The sequence below is a fragment of the Brachionichthys hirsutus genome, chromosome 3 (genome assembly GCF_040956055.1).
Source record: "Brachionichthys hirsutus isolate HB-005 chromosome 3, CSIRO-AGI_Bhir_v1, whole genome shotgun sequence".
Classification (NCBI taxonomy): Eukaryota; Metazoa; Chordata; class Actinopteri; order Lophiiformes; family Brachionichthyidae; genus Brachionichthys; species Brachionichthys hirsutus.
In genome coordinates this window covers 6486381-6505645 of record NC_090899.1, presented here as the reverse complement: position 1 = coordinate 6505645, position 19265 = coordinate 6486381, and the positions used below count along the sequence as shown (strand labels likewise).

Below are 19265 nucleotides of genomic sequence, written 5' to 3'. Positions count from 1 at the left end.
TCCTCTCTACCTTCATCACATAATCTCACATGTAGCTGGAATCACTGTCCATATTTCCTGTGGCACACACAGATTAAAGCAGCGAGTTTCATGGGCTGCAGAGACTAAACATGAATCTGCAAGAAAAAAATGAGCTGCAACTGAGTCACTGTTTCACAGGATTATTTAACCAGAATGTGCGCCTGCAGCGTTGATGCGTCAGCGCATCAATTCAGATGGAAGTGGCTCCGCTTTGTGAAGCACAGGTCCATCTGGCCGTAGATAGATATCCTAGCCACCGGGTACCTGAACCTCACATAGCTGAGCTGCTTTCAGTGATTACCTAGCACTGTTCTAATGAAACAGAGGTGTGGAGAGGCAGCTGGGCAGGATGCACTGTTCTCTGATCAGTCCCTGAGAAGTCACATCACTGAACTCAATCAGCTGCTTGCACTCCCGGGAGAATAATTGTGTTTGTCCACGATTTAATGTCACTGCCTGACTCATCTTTTATCAGCTCAGCTGTGATACTCAGTTTTTTGTCAGGGCATTGTTTCTCATTAGTCAGTTTACATAGACAGGCTAAAGTGATCATTTTCCAATTCCAAATGGGACGAAGCCACTTTATTTAAATAATCCAAAAATGAAATGGCATACAAGTAGCAAAATACACAATATTTATTCATCTGGAATCTATGTACAGGTAAGTACAAAATACATTATGATCTGAATAAGAATGAAGTAATGGCAGTCTGATTGTCATTCAAACTATGATCTTAATAATCAATAACTTACAACTGGCAATATTAACACATTGGCAGGAAGGAGCGAAAGGCGAAAAGGACAGAGTGGAAAACAGAAATAAATAAGTAACTCATAATTCTGTCCCACTGCATCAGTTGAGCTCGATCCTCCAAAGACGTGATGAACCTCTGTCCCTTGTGTGTGGTGACCAACTGGGCCCAGTCCTCTCAGACTGGTTCCGGCTGTAACTCAACACTAATGTCCAGTCCCTCGTGTGTGGTGACTAACTGGGCCCAGTCCTCTCAGACTGGTTCTGTCCACCGTGCTCGCTGTGGACAGGGTGGCTTTAAACCCCACGTCAGACACAGTTGGAACCGTCCACCCGTTGGGCTCTTTAGAAGCGCTCCGTTTCTGAATATTCAGTCCTCCAGGGCGGCACTTATTCATCTTCCCAAAGGTTTCACTCCTACAGCACGGAGAGATCATGGCAGGACTTCGATTTGAGCCAGAAGGCCATGCTGGAATTGTTCTTTGTGGCCACCTTCATGAGGAAACGTTTAGCCTTGAGAGGAAGGCTCTCACGCCGGGTGCCACGGTTTGTGTGCCTGCATCGCTCGTTGGCCTCCTTGACCTCACGCCGCAGACGCAGTTGCCGCACTATGCCGTAAAAAGCCTCCCAGACGTTGTGCTGCATGACGGCTGAGGTCTCGATGAACTTGCAGTCAAAGACAGCAGCGCAGGCGCGGCCCTCTGTGCATTGAGACAAAGAACTCAGTGTCTAGCGGCCACAGACACAGGTCCGGGGGGGGGGGGGGGGTGTATCCACTCACCGCTCACTGACACCTCTCTGCGGCGCACCAGGTCACATTTGTTCCCCACCAGGATGATGGGTGCGTGCTGGACAGGACAGAGGCGACGCAGCGTCATCCGGAGCTCCGAGGCTCGCAGGAACGAGGCCCGGTCAGTGACGGAGTACAGCAGCAGGTAGGCATCACCCGTCTGCATGTAGCGGCCCTGAGGCAAACACACATGGAGATACGAGATGTTCAGCATGTTGTGTGTGTGTGTGGGGGGGGAGGAAGACTGCTTTTCACCTCTTCGTCCACGGTGTCAAACAACATTAGAGTTGCAGGCTCTCCGTCAACTTCAATGTCCTTTTCACACATTTCATCTGAAATTACACACAAAACAAACACAAGGAATCGTCAATAGATCGATTACGGGCTTACGGTCCCTTTGTTGACGGCAATAAGTTGTCGTCAACAAAGGGATAAGTTTTGGTTGTTTTTGGGTGACAAAATCACCTTCCTTGCAAGTAAAAAAAAAGATATTAATATATATGTATATTTATTATACTTAGGCAATTATGCTATTGGGCTAAAGAATACTGAATTAAACTTTGGGCTGCATTCCATTTCGCTTCCTTCCTGCCGCGCTGTGAAATGGCCAGATTTCCTTTTTCCTGCTTGTTCAGTTTAAACCAGTCGCCCTCCCGTTGTCATTTACTCTCATAAACAGAACGTGGTTATCTCCTGTTACTCGCCTTCATAGAGATCAGAATCATCGCTGTCCATGCTGTCCGCCGCCCCGGCGAGGATGCTGGCGAAGGAAGTCTTCCCGACTCCGCCGGCCCCTAAAAGCACCACACGGAGCGGGCTGCCGGGCTCCGCGTCTCCGGCGGAGTCGGTGGAGATGACCGAGTCTGCGGAGCCGGAGCAGGACTTGGACCGGGAGATGAAGGCGGGGACCCGGCTCAGGAAGCCGGGGTCGCAGACGCTCCACCGGTGGAGCTCCGTCTGCGGGCGGAGGCTGTGGCGGCGCACGCTGGACAGCATCGCGCTGGAGGAAGCCCGGCGGTGAATGAACTGTCCTCGGTGCAGTTTAAATCATTACACGCGGGACGAAGCGTTTCAGAACACGCACGTTCCACGTTAAAGACTCAGATGAGTCTCTAGCGCGCTCAGGAGGTGTCCTTATATAGGGAGGGGAGGGGAGGGGAGGGGAGGGGAGGGGAGGGGAGGGGGGGGGGGGGGGGGCAGACATGTGGCTTTGAATTGTTCAACTGGAATAAAGGGAGTTTATGTAATAAAAAAAAAAAAAATCAACACAAGTGTCTTTCTTTGCAGAATTTAAAATCGACAGATTAGTAATTTATTCCTTTAATAAACGTTTTGAGCCGCATATGGGTAATAAATTCAAGTGTAGCTACTGTTTATTCAGCAAAGCGTGTGCCAGACCATGGTCCAAATCAAGCCTTATCCAAAACAATCAAACTTAATCCTGCAACCGTAAATGAAGCGATTTGTGACAGACCATCATTTAAATCTGGGACTGGATTTCTATGTTTTGAGGGGAAACAAACTGCAGGTTAATATAGAATTTAGATAATACAAATGAGAACACATTTACTCCCTTGGGTGGGCGTAAAGGGTCGGGGCAGTATGGGTAATGGAGTCTCAGCAGGATGTAACGTAGTGATATTTTGTGGATGATATAACACAATGCAGAGAGAGAGAGAGTCCTGGGATCACCTCACATAGTCCCTCAGTATAAATATCAGAGAGAGAGAGAGATTGTGGGATTATGGTGCTTTTCGGCTGTTTTTCCGGGCTTCGTTCCCCGGCCTCATCTGTGGGACATGCTGCCATGTGTTTGTCCTGATCTCATCTGCCTGACTGATGATTGGGCAACATTAAATCCTTGTTAAGTGCTGGAGCAGGACCAGATCAGGGGGGGGGGGGGCTGGATGGATTGGAGGTGGGAGGGGTGCAGGGAACATGTTGATGGGACTAGTGGAGTGAGTGTGACCCTCTTTCATGTGTTTGTGAAACAAACACATGGTGCCATTGAGAGATCCTAAATCTCAGTTCAAAGTGAGTTATAGTTGGAGTTTGAGGACGAGGTTGTTACGACCGTGAGCTTTTAGCTGTCGTCACCTCCACCGCACTGCTTCTGCTTCAGAGGGGGAGACGGTAGATTCAGTCAAAGCATTGAGATCCATGATAAAAGCTCAAAGACCCCCTGAGGAAAGGCAGACAAATCCTACTGCACCTGAATGCACCTCAGCCGATCACACACCATGTTGGGAACATCTTCCTGCTTCCCCTTCACCTCTAACACTTTGGAGACCGCTTTGCTGCATGAGTTTACATGCTTCGGTATTCCAATCCCACCGGAGACTTTTTTGATGGCATTTCGGTAGCATTCCAAAACTTTCGTCTTATCGAGACGGCTTTCGGTTACTGGAGTCAACGTTGCTTATGATTTCGGATCAACAGCAGTGTAAGACTTCAGGCACGAAGCCCTGAAGAAACTCTAACCTTAAGAAAGAACACACCTTTCATCTGGTCTGTGAAACATTACGAAAGCAGGGTTAATCAACAGCACGAAAAGCAAAGCTGCACCCGGGGTTGAATACCGCTACTCCAAATGTGATTTTAAAGCTTGATTGATCTGCTGAAACTCAACATGATCTAGTCTGGAAGATCTTGTCTCCAAAGTTGACACCGATCTCAAACGGTCCAGTGATGAATCTACTGAACTGTCCACTAACAACATGCAGCTGAATGTGGACGATCCCAGGACTGCAGACTCGCACCATTCAGGCTCAACAGCTACAATTCAGATGTACCTCAAAGGTCGGCTCTAAAAACCAAAACTGCATCTCTCAACAGATGAAAGTCATTCATTCGCATCCATCATGGGGCCTTTGAGCGTTTGGGCTGGATCGCCCCGGCTTAAAGAGGGATTGGCATTCGGGTCAGCAGCAGCCGCAGCCAGGAGGAACTTTACCCGGACAGACTAAATGCAGCACATGGCCTGTAATCATTGGGGAAATTATTCAGATCAATTTACCTCTTGAACGAGAGCGAGGCTTGTCTGACACGTGTTCCACATCAACACCAAAGAGCTGCAGCTTGACACGTGACTGTCCGGAGAGGGAACAAAAACAACTCATTCAGAGATCCCTTTAGTTTTAACTACCTCCGCCGAGGCGGGGCTTGTGTGATCGCCGCCGTTTGTCTGTCCGTCTGTTGGCAAGATAACTCAAAAATGTCTGGAAGGATCTTGAGATTTTCAGGAAACGTTACCAGGAACAGATGATTAAATCGTTGGTGATAATCCAGAAGAGATCTTTGATTACGGAGCAGTTTGAGATTTTTTTGTAACATGATACAGAGGCTTCACACGGAGCACAAAACTCATCATTTGGGACCGGCATGATCGCCACCATGTGCTGTTAGGCAGCAGAACTACAACTAAAGAGACACACTTATTACACAACAAACTAGATGAGGATCCACTAAATAATGATCACCCTGCTTTTGAATAGATGCATTGTACCGGAACCCAAATCACACTGCTGAGCACGCGCAGACATACACAGAAAACATAACGCCCACGCAGCAGCTTAGTGGTTCAAGAGCGTGAACAGGAAAGGGTTCTTCAGCACACCGGAGTCCGGCCCACCGTGATAAACCCTGCATGTTCACGCGGTCCCTGCATGCCGGCCAGCAGCAGCAAACCTACCGGTCACGTAGCTCCATCAGGGGATTCAGCTCTGGATGATGTAACCACATATGACTCTACATGGACACAAAATTATCATGCATGCAGTAAAAAAACACAAAAGACACCCGCCAGTCAAACACGACGGACTCTGAATGACAATGAATCTGCTACTTTTTGTTGTATGCATTTCATTTAATGTCGTTATGCGGTAAAAATTCCTCGAATAAATAAACACTATAATACAATGCTGTGAAAACTTGAATGGCTCTAAGCAGGCTGGGAACACGTAGACACGTAGACGACGTACAGTATATGTGTGTGTGTGTGTGCGTGCGTGCTTTCTGTGCCTCTTCATCAGGCCGTGTGAGCGATGGTGGTCTGGAAGGCAAAGGTTATGTGGTTTCGGGCGAGATCAAGATAAGGGTCTGAGAAGGTGCAAGTGTCACCGGAAAAATGTCTCCACTGCATCAGTTCAGACATGCTGAGGTGCTTCTGAGCCAGTCGCCCACCGTCGCTATGGCGACCGAGCTGACACGACCTATTAGAAACCCGCTCCTCTTCCTCTACGACTCCTGAGAAGGGGAAAAAAAAAAAAAAAGTTCTCTTAGCCGAGTGAAATATTGGCAACAGCATAAACGGGTATCCGATGTGCCCACCCTGAACCGAGCCATCCATGCTGCAGCTGCAGTTCAGCAGGTCGTGCGTTAGACAGGATGTGTCCGTCAGGCTAAAAAGGTCACGCAGTTCGCTGATGGAGAAGCTGGTGTGTTCGGTCCTTTTGCCCAGGTCAACCACGGTCCCAGAAAGTCCCTGTTTGGCTACCTGTCTCTGGAATATACGCTCCTCAATCGTGCCTGTGAAGAAGCAACACGCACTCAAGCCTAAAACCATACCCGAGTTTCTGTTGTGTGATCTGGTAGGACTTCCCCGTTTGTACACTCAACTAAATAAACACTAAAAATGTCTGCAAAAAATAAATAACAATAATATCATTCTCCACACGAAAGGGAACGTTAGCTAGTATTTCACCCTAGTTTATGATCTACTGAATGTTCTGCCTCAGGCTGTGTGATCCTGCATTCAGACCTGCAGTGAGGAGGCGATAGATGTGCACAGTCTTCTTCTGTCCATCTCTCCATACTCGCGCCATGGCCTAGAAACATGACAGAAGAGAATGGGACATGAACTCAGCACCCTCTGGTGGTCAAATATCAGAGGCATCTTATGAGGCTGGTTAAAACAGAGGCGGTTTGATTCATTTGGTCAAGACAAGAAGAGCAGAATATACAATTAAAATAAAACAAAGTTCTTTAAATCGAACCAGATATATTGGATTTGAATGTGTGTGTGTGTGTGTGTGTGTGTGTGTACAGAGAATAGAGCAAAAAACAAAGGCACATATAAAAACCCGTGAGTGAGACGTACCTGAATGTCATTGGCTGGGTTCCAGTCAATATCATACAGCACCAGGTGGGAAGCACCCACCAAGTTAAGCCCCACCCCGCCTGCTTTGGAGCTCAGGAGAAACAGGAAGTTCTGAGAGTAGGGACTGTTGAAATGGTCAACCAGCCGCTGTCTCTGAGTAGTGGGGGTGTGTCCATCGAGCCGACAGAAGGTGCAGCCCATGTGACTGAACAATGTCTGGAGCAGGTCCAGCGTCTTGGTGAAGTTGGACACGATAACCACCCTGCATTGATACGGACCATCAGTATGCATGGATACTAAATAATACTAAATAAATACTAAAGAAAGCAGAAGACTGCCCCGGGCCTCTTTCTGCCAGAAACATCCCTGCTGACCTGTCTGAGGGACTGAGTTGTCTGATGGCTTCCACCAGGTCCACCAGAACCTGGAGTTTTCCAGAGTCGGCAGCGTTGAGTTCACCTGAAATGTTGCATTCTGGGAGAATCTCACCCAGGCCCTCATACAGAGAACTCTCCACTGATCCGGAGTCTGTTCTTTCCTGAAAACACTCACGGTTAGACGAAGGACCCGATTTCCAGAAGTGCAACACAAGACTATCAGATAAGCTCGACATGTCCAAAGGCCGACCTTGACGGAGGAGTGGAGCAGGTTTGGATGGTTGCAGAGTTTCTTCAGCGCAGTGATGCAGGCCAGGTGAGTCTGGGCTCGTGTGGAGCCCTGAAGGCAAGCTTTAAAGACTCCGTGGCAGAGCAGACTCTTGTACAGCTCTCGCTGCAGAGGGGACGGTTTGCAGAACAACGTCCAGTCGAGGCGAGGAGGCAGGTAGCAGTTGATGATTTCCTGCGTCCGCCTCAGAATGAACATGCCGGTCAGGCGAGAGAGCTCTGCCGCTCGCTCTTCGCCCAGGGCTCTCTCCTCCTGATAGCGGATTCAACATCAGATTTGATATGCGATAAAGTAACGACATCAGCTCTGAGAGTTTTAGCGCTACCTCTGTGCAGGAGGGCTGTCTGGAATGTAGAATTGGCTCCTCATATACTTTCCTATATGCAGTGGATGACCCAAGAATTCCCGGGTTAACAAAATCTATAATGGCATAAAACTCCTGCAGGTCGTTCTGTACTGGGGTGCCTTCAAACAGAAAGACGATGGATTATTTATTGATTAGAATTTGCCGGTCAGTGATTTGCTGCTCTATCTGGTGTGTACCTGTCAGAATGACTCGGCGAGCGCAGCTCAGGCTGCTGAGGGCCGACGACGTCTTGATGCTGCTGTTCTTTAATCTGTGGCCCTCGTCGCATATTATAAGACCAAAATCTACCGTCTGTACCTGAAAAAAACAAAAGGAACGACGCGAGCTAAAATATTCAGTTAGCACGGTGGACAGCGAGGAAACACGCGGACATACCTGCTCCAGGCAGCGCAGCAGCATTTCATAGCTGATCACCAGCACGCTGTGCAGAGGGGATAACACAAACTGCTCTATCCTGTGGGCCTGAAAACACGTCAACAGATAGTGTATATTTATCACACACACACACACACACACACACATCACAGGGAAGAACCTGTTCAACTTCTGAGTGGATCCAGGAAGTTCTTCCCCCACTTTTGCCAATTACGCTTAAACGAAATGATTATTATGAAACTGGGTGGAAAAGAGAAATCCGACGCGTCTGCTCTAATAGAAATCTTTACTTGGTGCCATCAGGCTGCTCGAGGTCCTCACCGGGTCCACGGTGAAGACGGTGATGCGTTCACGACCGAGCCACTTGTTGAACTCCGTGCCCCAGTTTTGAACGAGGCTGCCAGGCGTGACCACAAGCACACGCTTAGCGGCTGGTTTCCCACCATAGGGTCCCTGTTTGAGCAGCGTCCAGGAGAGCGCTACACTTTGGAGGGTCTTCCCCAGACCCATCTCATCAGCCAGGATAGCGCCGTGACGTCCTGCGGCCCTGAAGCGCACACAGATAAACACAGCAAGATGAAATATATATAAATATAGCTGCTACAATGGACTGAATAAACCGCTCCCATTACCTCATACCCATGACGCACTCATAGAGGAAAAGGAGGCCATCTCTCTGGTGGGGTCGCAGGTGAGAGGTCAGGTGAGGGTCAACCACAACGTCAACCACAGGAAGCCCCGACTTGTTGTTCGACCATTGGTGGTTAGGAGAGGGGCGGGGCATCACCAGCGCACCTGCAAAAAAATAAAAATTTGGATGTATTATAGAAATGTGTGATTTTTCATCAGGAGAAACTGTTGAACAAATGCGTTAAATCATGAAATAAACATATTCCTTAATCGTGGACTTCTCAGAAAAAGTAATTAAACGCACGACATTTCAGAATGAAAATAAACATTCGATAGAATTGAGATTTAATCTCCTTACCGGGAGCCAGGGGGTTATAGCGAGGTCTACAGGTCTGCTCCACCACCAAGTTCGGCCTGACACGATCTGCCCCCCCCAGCATCGTCGGGGGGCAGAAAGGTTTGGGGGCCAAGTGACGAGAGAGAGGTGTGGCGGGATTCACGTGCGGCTCCTCTTTCTCCACCTGGACCTCTTGGAAACAACGTCCCCTGGAGTAGTCCTCATCAGAGATGACCCCCATCACCTCCACCTCCTTCCCTCCGATCATTAGGGTCTCTCCCTCGGACAGCGATGCCAGAACGGACACCTTGTAGCCACTTCCTACGAAATGTGTGAACGAACGGAGCATCAGCAGAAACCTTGAGTCGCTCTGCATCTGCTATTTCACAAACCCCAATTTAATGTTTTAAAATTAAAAAATAAAATAGAAACTATGTATTATGAAGAATAATATTGTTCACAGAATTCATTTCTGCTGCCTCCAAGTGATCAAAAAACCTTTTAAATGAGGAATTTAAATAAAAAGGCTCATAATGCTCAGGATACTCGATGCTCATCAAGAAGACACTTCAGACTTACAAGTTCCCCGTCGATCTCATATTTTAAACAAATTTAATGGTCTGAATGTTAAGATGCTTAAAATCCTCAGCCGTCAGGCGGCGCCTCCTTTAGAATAAATATTCTACAGTTGTTTTTTTCAGTTAAGCATCTGAGAAAGAATACATTTTTAAAAATCGGCAGCTGGATGTAAAGTTGCCCGAATGCCCTCAATAAAAGTGGTGCATTTATAAGTTTCTCTTTTATGACGAAACAAACCAACAAACAAACAGTCAACAGACGGCAACAACAAACAAATTCTAACACCCCCGTCTCACCTTTGCCGATATCCTTTCCCTCCATGTCCTTCAGCGTTGCCGTGCGCCCTCGTGTCACCAGGACGGCGTCGCCCTCCCAGCGCTTGTGTTTCTTCTTACTGGCCTTACACCACATCACGCCGAAGCAACGCACTCCGTCCCGACTGCAGCCAGAGCCGGATCCCGCGGCTCCGGGGACGCAGGCCGACCCCCCAGAAGGCAGAGGGGAGCTCGGAAGCAACTGGGGGTAGTTGTTCGCTCCTGAAACACACGCAGGCTCACCACAGTGAGAAAAAAAAAAACACAACAGAAATAATAACAACACACACAACTCGCACCACACCAGGCAGAGGTCACATGCTTGACCTTCACGGCAGGGATGATAGAATAAAGGGTGCGAAACATTCGTCATCATGAGCTGTGATGTCCGTTTGACACGTAAAAAAAATAACACCAGTCGAACATCAATTTAAAGTTTTATTTTTTATAGAAATGGACATAGAAGAAACGGACGACAATCATCGACGAACATTACAATCAACGATGCAGTCATGCACATTACATTAAATAACATCCTCATCTTCCTCCCATGAGGCAAACAGAGAGTCATTTACATTCACAAAACAGCAGCATCACGAGCTTCATGCTTCAAGGTCTTCCCAAGTTGAACTTCTGGATCAATAGCGGGTATCTGATCATTTTCCAAATTGCTGCTTCTTTGGACTTCTTTCATTCTCTCTCGTCTTTCGTCACCTGAAAGTGATGTAAGGAAGTGCTACTCCTTGTTTATCACATCTCACCTTTACAGATCAACTCAATAAGCCGCCCCTCCGTTCCGTTCTTAACTAGAAACGCAATCAGAGCGCAGACCTTCCCAACATTCCCAAAAATTCCTGAAAGTTTCATCAAGACCCGTCCAGAACCTTTTGAGTTATCTTGCAGACAGACGGATGGACGGACGGACGGTCACGTAACCGCCGCCTCGGCGGAGGGAATAACGATCATGGACGCTGCTAAAACTCCTGGTGATGTATAAAAATGGTACACGTCATTCATTGCTACCAAAATTCCCTTCAAACGTGGAATTTATTCACGATAATTGAATCCACTTTGGCCAATCAGAGCTTGCGATGTGAGATTCTGACATGGCGCTCGCTATAGAGGGGCCGGCAGGCCGCGTCTCAGTCGGGCCGCTCTGAGTCTCTCCACTTTGATCTTGGCTCTCAGAAGTTCCTCCTCTAGTTTCTGTTTCCTCTTCAGCCCCTCCCTCTTCTCCTCCAGGTACATGGCAACCTTCCTGTGATTGGCCAGCACCATGTCATGCTCCTCTTTAGCCAGGTGCAGGGGGAGAAACCGGCCGCGCTCATGGTGGGGATAGAGGTCATGGCGCAAGGGCAGCGGTGAGGCGGAGAGGGGGATGTTAACGGAGGAAGGGGTGGGAGACGCGGATGCTTCGTAATCGGGACTGCTACCCAAGTCCTGCTCCTCCTCCTCCTGCTCCTGCTCCTGCTGCTGCTCCTGGCCTCTGTCCAGCGCCGGCCCAGCGTGCGCAGTGAGGACGGGGAGATCTGGCGGTGGTTTAACGTCCTCTTCAGGGTCCAGCTGGACCACCTCGTGAGGAATACTTGGAACAGCTGCCGAGTAATCCTGGAGTCCCGCCAGGGAGGAGCTGCTGCCAGGATGTTCGACCGGAGAGCTGTGCTTGATGTAAATTAATCTAAAAATGGAATTAGGAACAAAAAAAAAAGGTGCTCTTAAACAGGGATTATCGAGTTAGACAAGAGAAACGTGTTGGAGACAAACTCAAAATCAGTCCGGTCTCATCTGAAATGATGCAAAATCAATAGAGTAAACAACAACAACAACAACATCCTTAAGTTCCGCCTCGCAGGTCCACCGAGTTCCGTGCTGGCTTCATCGCAGTGAGGAAGAACAAACACAAACCATAAATCCGTCTAAACACCAAACTGAACAATCAGTAGCGAGAGTAAAGTCGTGAACATATACTTGAATAAGTATCTGGTGGTACGCGCCAACGACTCGTCTCAACTCGCTAACGCTACGCTCGTCCACTGAACGCTGCCGTCCGACGGGCGGGGAAACGTTTGACCGTGACACCGTACCTGCGCAGCGGCTGGTCCTTGTCCTGGACGGGCACCGGGTGGAACAGGTGAGGGATCATGTCCATGATTCTCCTGGTTGGCTCAGAGATGCTCGCTCTGTACTCTGGCTGGGCGTGTCTTTGCTGCATCACTTCCTGTTTGGCGGACTCCTTCAGCCTCTTGTAGAGGGTCCGGAGGCCCTGGGCGGTGCGGTGGGGCCTGTCCCCCCCCAGGGCGTTGTACTGCTCCGCCACCGTGTCCCAACACTTGTTCTTGTCCACGATGACCGCGTGCTTGTTGGTGTGCTCCTCCAGGATGCGGATGTGAGGACGGACCAGTTTCAGCAGGTCCAGCTTCTCAGAGAGAGTGAAGTTGGAGGAGCGAGCTTTCCCGACCATGCTGGACATGAACACGGCGCTGGACGCCATCTTGTAGCATAGCAGGTCAGGCCTGAGTCTGTCACCCATCAAACAAAGCTTCCTCGCTCTACCCCCCCCTGTCTCTTTTTGGGGCCTTTGGCTGGTCCACCGTGGTTAAAGACGGGACGGATCCGAGTCCCACACATGTCTCATCTCCATTCTGTCCTTCCTCCTAAAGCTGAGTCTCACATGTGACTGGGTTCATATCCGACTGCTCGGTTTCCCTCCTCTCAGCTACGTTGCACAACAAAAAACCAGGCTGTGGCTGCACACAATAAGGATCAGGCTTAACTAGGCCAGCCTCGTTTAGGCCCCCGCCTACCGCGGATGAATTCCTCCCCGGCTTAGGCTGACGCAGCTAAGCCGCTTAAACCCAGCCTGACCTACTTGCAGTTCGGTCTCTCTAAAGCCCCAACCAGGCGGAGGCTCCGCCGAATGGGGGGGGGGGGGGGGGGGGGGCGACCCTGGAAATAGGGCAGGACAGCTAAACAGGGGTCAAGGGTCTACTTTTCTAAACGTGAGTGACGTGTTTAAAAGGCGAGGGTTTAGCTGCGTCGGGGGGGGGGGGCGGTCTGTGAGCGCGCGCTGCGCATGCCCGTACGAGCAGCGCGCTTATAACCACTTCAATCGCGGATTTCTGACATTTTTCCCCCGCGTGTCCGTGGGGAGTGAGCCGCGTGTTCTCAGGACGCACGACCGGGGCACTAGTTGCTTTAACGAGGACCGTCCGCGCCGCCGCCGCCGCCGCACTACCGCGCTCATTTGCATAATGCTGGACCTGCTGTCACTCAGCTTCAGTCCGCCGTTCAGCGTCCGTCCAAGTCGTGCCTGCGTCATTACGCACAGAGGGATAGTCAGGCGCTCCAAAACGTTGTGGCATCGAGTAAGAGATATAGAAAATTGGAATGTTATTCCTGATTACTGATCACAAATTATATGTGACATAATTAAAAACAAGAGACAACCAGAGATTGCAGACCCTCGCCTTCCGGATCAGAGGGGCCAAACCTGCTCATATATGAAACTAGAATGAGCTATGACCAAATTTGATGTCTCTAGCTCCAGAATTGAGGTCAGGATGGACTCCTGAATTAATGCCGATTTTAGAACAAAAATTAGCTCTCAGATCCGGATTGTGATCCGGCCGAAATTAGTCATGATCATAGACCTTTAAGGAGTACTTGTGTGTGATTTTTTTCAGATCCATACCGCCATGCGTTTTGAAGAAATTAAGAAAAATGTTAAAGAATCCTTTAAAAAATTCTAGAATCTGGATCCAGATCAACTCCATTCTCGGGGAGGACCGAGCCACGGACAGAACCTTGCTTGTGTAACAATTTCAAGTTGATTGGGCTACTAGTTTTTGAGTTATGCGCGCAGACAGACAAACAGACAGACAAACAGACCCAATTGCATTACCCTCGCCTCCCCTCCGGCGAGGGTAATAAAAGCATGAATTACTCCGGATCCCTCAAAAGGGGTTGATTTGTTTGAAGAAAAACTAAAGTTTACGTTCCTTGTATGAATGTTCATGTTACTTTTATGTAGGTGTGCACGCATCACCATTAGAGTTTGGAATCACCTATTGTTTTGACGCTTTTTTTACCCTGAATGAGTCGATATTTAAAAAGATTACGTCAATATACTGTAATTCAGAAAACAACTGAAATGGTTGAAGTCCCCAAAGAAGTCTCCACTGCATTGCACAAGGGGAATTGCCCCAACTATTTACCCCGTTACACTTCCCCTGAATATGTTCACCTGTCCAGAAAAGGACAAATGACCTTTGATAAATATTTATCTCTAACAGTGCTTGAAGTATTTTGTGATTTACAATGGCCTACTGCAGTTTTAGTGCTTAGTACGCAGGTTAAAACTCTAAATTGTCAAGAAAATATTCATCTGATATTCTGAGATGCAATTCCAATAGTATAAGCCCCAACATCCTATTTCTTAATTATATATTGTACATTTCAGCTCATAATATGCACTACTGTACCTTTGATAATGAAACAGCAGTCTCTTCCTCGCTATCCAGTTTTTAAATGAACTTTGTCTTTTCATGCTCTTTCAGTTGGCTCTTTATGCATTAAACATGTTTTTGCAAACTCTTCCAGAATAACAGACTACTTATGGCCATTAAATATCTCACCTGCTCGTCTGTTGTCCTTCATGTGCTCTTCCAAACCGCCGATACTGCATCCAGCCTCATTTTCCTTACTTTCGGTCGCGTTGAGCACGCGAGCCAGAGCCCTCGACGCCGCTGGAGCAGACCGGGCAGCTTTGGGCTGAACGCTGCACCCCGTTTCATTCTGAGCTGAAGATGAAAGCGTTCTCTGAACCTAGAGGATGGGTGCAAGGCAAGAGAGCATGTACGAGCTAACAAGAAGTTTGAAGCAACGAACGACTGTGCGTGTAAACTCTGGGAATAACGTACCTTTTCCAGAGCGTAACCGAAACCATATTGAGGGCTCAGTGGCTTGGATTCAGTGCCAGGACATGGAGGTGAAGCTCCAGGAGGCACAAAGCGGGGCCTTTTCTCTGCATTGCCCGAGAGCTGGCTGGGAGCGCCTGAGCGACGCATTCGGTCTCCTACAGATGAAGAACAATGAACACCAATGCAGAAATATGAGCAGCAGATCAGGTGCTAATATAGCTTAACTCTCTCAGAAGAGGTTATTAGTTATATTCTTCACGTTGACTTTGATAACACACACGGGTTTGTAAGCACGGTATTGGCTGTGTTATTATTTAATGAGAAATTAACTTATTGACGTTTCGATGCTTCGTGCATGAGAACTCCTTCTGACGCTTGTCTTACCGGAAACTACCAAGCTACCATCAAAAACACAACTCAATGAATGAATCAATCAATCAATCAATCAAAAGCACACAACTCTAACGGAACTTCTTCTATTTCATGCACTGCGGACTATCGTAGTGTTGATGGTCTTTTTAACCCACAATGTAATATTAGATGACGTTAACGCAGGAGAAGACACTTCCGTAGCTTCCGACCTGCTGTAGCTTTAGCTCGCTAGCTAGCTTGGGCAGAAACACAGTCGCCGTTAGCCGCCCGGTGTATTCTGGGGTTTGACATTCGACAACGGGCCACAACTTACCCGAACAAAACAAAAGATAGACGGAAATATTTTGTGCAAATGGAATTTCACAAACTATGCGTCTTTTTCCTTCAAGGGAGCTGTTCAGATTATCCCGCTGAAGGGTTGGACAGTCGTGATTGGTTGAATCCCTGCAGTAGGCGTGTTCCAAAACGCCACGTCAGATTACGTCACGTCGCTGCTTAGATTTAAGATTTGTTTCATTTTGCTGGTTCAAAAGCAACATGGCAGAATTTTTTTTTGTGTTACCAACTGAGGAAAAACTGTAAAAGTACTTGGGTTGAATTTCATAGAGAGGCATAATTCAAAATGATAGCAAATTTAATAAATTGTCCCGTGAGGGTTTTAAAGTTTTAAACAGGCAACCAATTAAATATGAACTCCTGCTGAAAGCATATAAACACTATTATAGATTTATTATGTCATGGAAATTGTCTCATTTCATATCGCTTGATCTCGAGTTGCATCTGAAGTTCAGATTACATTAGCTTGTTCAGATTGGGTTTGTATATGTAATAAATCAGATTACTAGAACGTTTCAAGTTTTATTTAAACAATAAAAAACAATTAAAACGAATAACAACACTTGATTGATCCACTACTGAAAAGGTCTTCATTTTATGAATATATTAGAATGAAATAATCTGTTACAAAGGAATATGTGATATAAGAATATAGAGAGGCTGGAATTAGTCTGTTATAACGGATTGCTCTTTGATTTCTGTGTTTTATATGGTATGATGTCATGTCGTACGTAATCCAATCAGGGAGTGAGAGAGTGTAATCCATGGTAATCCACAGAGAGACAGAGAGAGAGAGTGGGTGAGAGAGAAACCTTGGATTGTTGTCGTTAAAACAGGACAGCAGTAAAACACTCCCGAATTGAGAGTGTGTGTCTCTCTGTTCTGATGATGTCATTTGACAGCTGGCTGCCTGCTTCCTGAGTCTCATTGTAAGGGATACCTCTCCATGGAGTCACACTCCCAGAGGTAGGGGAGGGTTAGGAGTCGAAGGAGACCCTTATCAACAAGTCAGAGGGGGAAGGATGAAGGAGGACAGGCAGTAGCTGGAAGATAACAGGGAGACAAAAAACTGGGATGGAAAGAAGGGGACAAGACTGATTTGGATGAAGTTACAGGTAATTCATAAGGAAATAATATTGTGTTTTTTTTATTGTTTATCAGACAGCAATAATACAACATAATAAAACATGCTGATGCGTTATTTCCCATCTTTGTTGCATGTTGTTCGTAGGATCCGCGTCGTTGCAGGATGGGCTATGATCTGGAGAGGTTCGTGGGTTACGTCAACGATGGTCTCCTGTGCTGCGTGTGTCGAGACGTGTTGGAGCGTCCCCTGCAGGCGCCGTGCGAACACGCCTACTGCAGCGCCTGCATCAGCAGCTGGCTGGTAAACCACCAGACCTGCCCCGAGGACAGGCTGCCGCTGGACGCCGGGAGCCTGAAGCCGCTGTCCAGGTGTCTCTATTCTCTGTCTCACCATTGCATCCATTGCTGTACTCTAAACATGTCACATTCCATAATCGATGCGATCACACCTATACGCAGGTACATGCGCAATGACCTGCACCGCCTGCAGATGCGCTGCGCGAACGCGCGACAAGGCTGCGAGGTGGTCTGTTCCCTGGAGCGCCTGCACGCGCACGAGGACGAGTGCGAGTTTGCGTTCACCTCCTGCTTTAACGCAGGTATGAAACGATCTCAAATGCTTATCCGTGTGGCGGATGCGGCGCATGGGAGGGTAATCTGACACCTGTGTGTGGGAGCAGCAGGTGGTTCTCCTGTTGTCATGGCTGCGTCCCTACCTGGTGCATCTATGGGACTTGACAGCCCTCAGAGTGCATTGAGGCTCAAATTCCCATCACTCTTTAATGAGCGCTTTGCAACCGCCTATGCATCTACACAAAGTATATGTTTTTGTGCTCACAATGTGTCTGTGACCTGTTGTTGGCAGGTGGAGAGTACATATGCTACCACTGTGGTAGGTACAGCCACAGAGTGTCTGCATGCAGTGGGGCGTTTTGCAGTGTCATGATGCTACACAGTGAAATACAATTCAAAGATATTTGTGGAGTACAACAACTGCATGCTGTTGTCTGCAGAGAAGACCATTAGTACAATCCCAGGGTTTCCTTTACGCCACAAGGGAATTATCATTTTCCTTCCATTGTTGCAGAGACATTTAACATTAGCAATTCAACTTTTCCTCCACAAAGTGTAAGATGCATGCTTCAGGAATAATCCTTGAAATATTCCGACTCATTTACCGGTACAACTTCTGAGCATACTCGACAGCGTAATGAACTTTGTAAGACACTTTGAGGCTTGTGTAGAAAGACACACTTGCCAGAACGTTTTAAAAGCACCAGAGGTGTTAGTTGTTTAAGTGTCTTTACAATGAAGACACACGAATATGAGATGTTATAGGAGACGCATGCGATCTGCAAAAACAAACAAACAAGTAAAAGCATTTAGAATAACCCGTTTCCTGGGCACACTGTGACTTGTGAAATGGTCGGTCCATCTCTGCACTGCCGTCTGCTCAGGTTGCCCTGTCCAGGTAGAGAGGTGGCGGCTGGAGGCTCACCTGTCCGAATGCAACTTCCGCAGCAGGGAGTGTCCCAAGGGCTGTGGGCACGCCCTTCTTTCTGCTGACCAACCACAGCACAACTGTGTGGCAGAGCTTCGCACCGAAGTGGAGATTCTCAGGCATGAACCGCTTTCCGTCTTCACTTTCTTCTAATACTGAATGCAGAGCTGTTTGCATCGGTTTGCTCAGATCATAACGGTGTGATTTATTTCGTTTTCTTTGCAGGGCAGAGATGCTGTGCAAAGTGGAGGAGGTGAGACGAGAGATGGAGTCACGTTTGGAATCACAGAGAAGACACATGGTTCAGAAAGAGTCACAGCTGAAGATGGAGGTGGAGGAGCTGAAGGTGACCCGGTCAATCTCTCTCATGCAATCGACTCTTCAGCTTTTAAGGGTTCCACCCAGAGCCACCAGCAACTAGTGACGCATGTCCAGTAACTCTTGTGTCCTCTCCAAGCAGGGTCAGTTGTCCCTTGTGATGTGTGACATGAGAACCCTGTTAGGAGCAGAGCGTCTGAGAAGACACGAGCTGGCAGAAGCAGAACTTGAGAAGAGGGAACTTTTGGAACTCCTCAAGGACCTGCAGCCAATCAGGAGCCAGCATTCTGCCAACCAGTTAGCCAAGGACCAGCATCAAGGAGATCAGGAGACACCTGAATGGAACCAACACGTCGAGCCTGCAAGTCGGCTTCAGAGGGAGGGGTCTTTGGTTACCCCCCACGTTGCTCTCCGTCCAGCTCAGGCCATAAATATTTCAGGTCAACCATCTCCTCAGCTGGGAGGGGGGGCGCGTAAGGGAGGAACGGGAAGCCTGACTCTAGACTGCATCAAAAGGAAGACCCGGGAGGTAACGGCGATCTGATGAGACCGGCCTGATGGGATATTACACAAATTAGAACAAGATAAAATCTTTTTTTTCTATCACCTTGCCATTTCTGAAAATAAGTTTTTTGCTACTCGAAGTCTTGTTTTGGAAAAGTTAGGAGAAAAATGAGCTGCAGTGGTGTTAACTATGTTGTGTTTGAAATGCAGGTTTGGTTTTTAAATCCACAATAAAAAAAGTGCTGATTTCTTTTCAGGCTCATATGAAGGTGAACGGTGCTTCATTTTCTACTCAAACCTG

General features: G+C 47.9%; 4 protein-coding genes across 4 annotated transcripts; 1 reads left to right on the top strand and 3 right to left on the bottom strand.

Annotated features, from left to right (window-relative positions):
• Positions 1-1189: 1189 nt before the first annotated feature.
• gem (GTP binding protein overexpressed in skeletal muscle) lies at positions 1190-2558 on the bottom strand. The gene is made up of 4 exons (XM_068760386.1): positions 2267-2558; positions 1818-1894; positions 1554-1737; positions 1190-1473 (listed from the first exon to the last, which is right to left on the bottom strand). Exons 1-4 carry the CDS (start codon positions 2556-2558, stop codon positions 1190-1192), a joined length of 837 nt encoding a protein of 278 aa, XP_068616487.1.
• Positions 2559-5589: 3031 nt separating this feature from the next.
• On the bottom strand, positions 5590-14994 carry rad54b (RAD54 homolog B). The gene is made up of 15 exons (XM_068759382.1): positions 14848-14994; positions 14563-14752; positions 9911-10150; positions 9057-9356; positions 8701-8863; positions 8390-8615; positions 8069-8155; positions 7870-7990; positions 7652-7791; positions 7288-7578; positions 7035-7198; positions 6661-6922; positions 6322-6388; positions 5892-6089; positions 5590-5807 (listed from the first exon to the last, which is right to left on the bottom strand). The coding sequence occupies exons 1-15, from the start codon at positions 14992-14994 to the stop codon at positions 5590-5592; spliced, it is 2814 nt and encodes a 937-aa protein (XP_068615483.1).
• LOC137916345 (fibrinogen silencer-binding protein) lies at positions 11045-12419 on the bottom strand. The gene is made up of 2 exons (XM_068759393.1): positions 12013-12419; positions 11045-11606 (listed from the first exon to the last, which is right to left on the bottom strand). The coding sequence occupies exons 1-2, from the start codon at positions 12417-12419 to the stop codon at positions 11045-11047; spliced, it is 969 nt and encodes a 322-aa protein (XP_068615494.1).
• Positions 14995-16804: 1810 nt separating the features above from the next.
• Positions 16805-19004, top strand: rnf41l (ring finger protein 41, like). The gene is made up of 5 exons (XM_068760580.1): positions 16805-17010; positions 17101-17240; positions 18099-18261; positions 18368-18488; positions 18603-19004. Exons 1-5 carry the CDS (start codon positions 16805-16807, stop codon positions 19002-19004), a joined length of 1032 nt encoding a protein of 343 aa, XP_068616681.1.
• Positions 19005-19265: the final 261 nt, after the last annotated feature.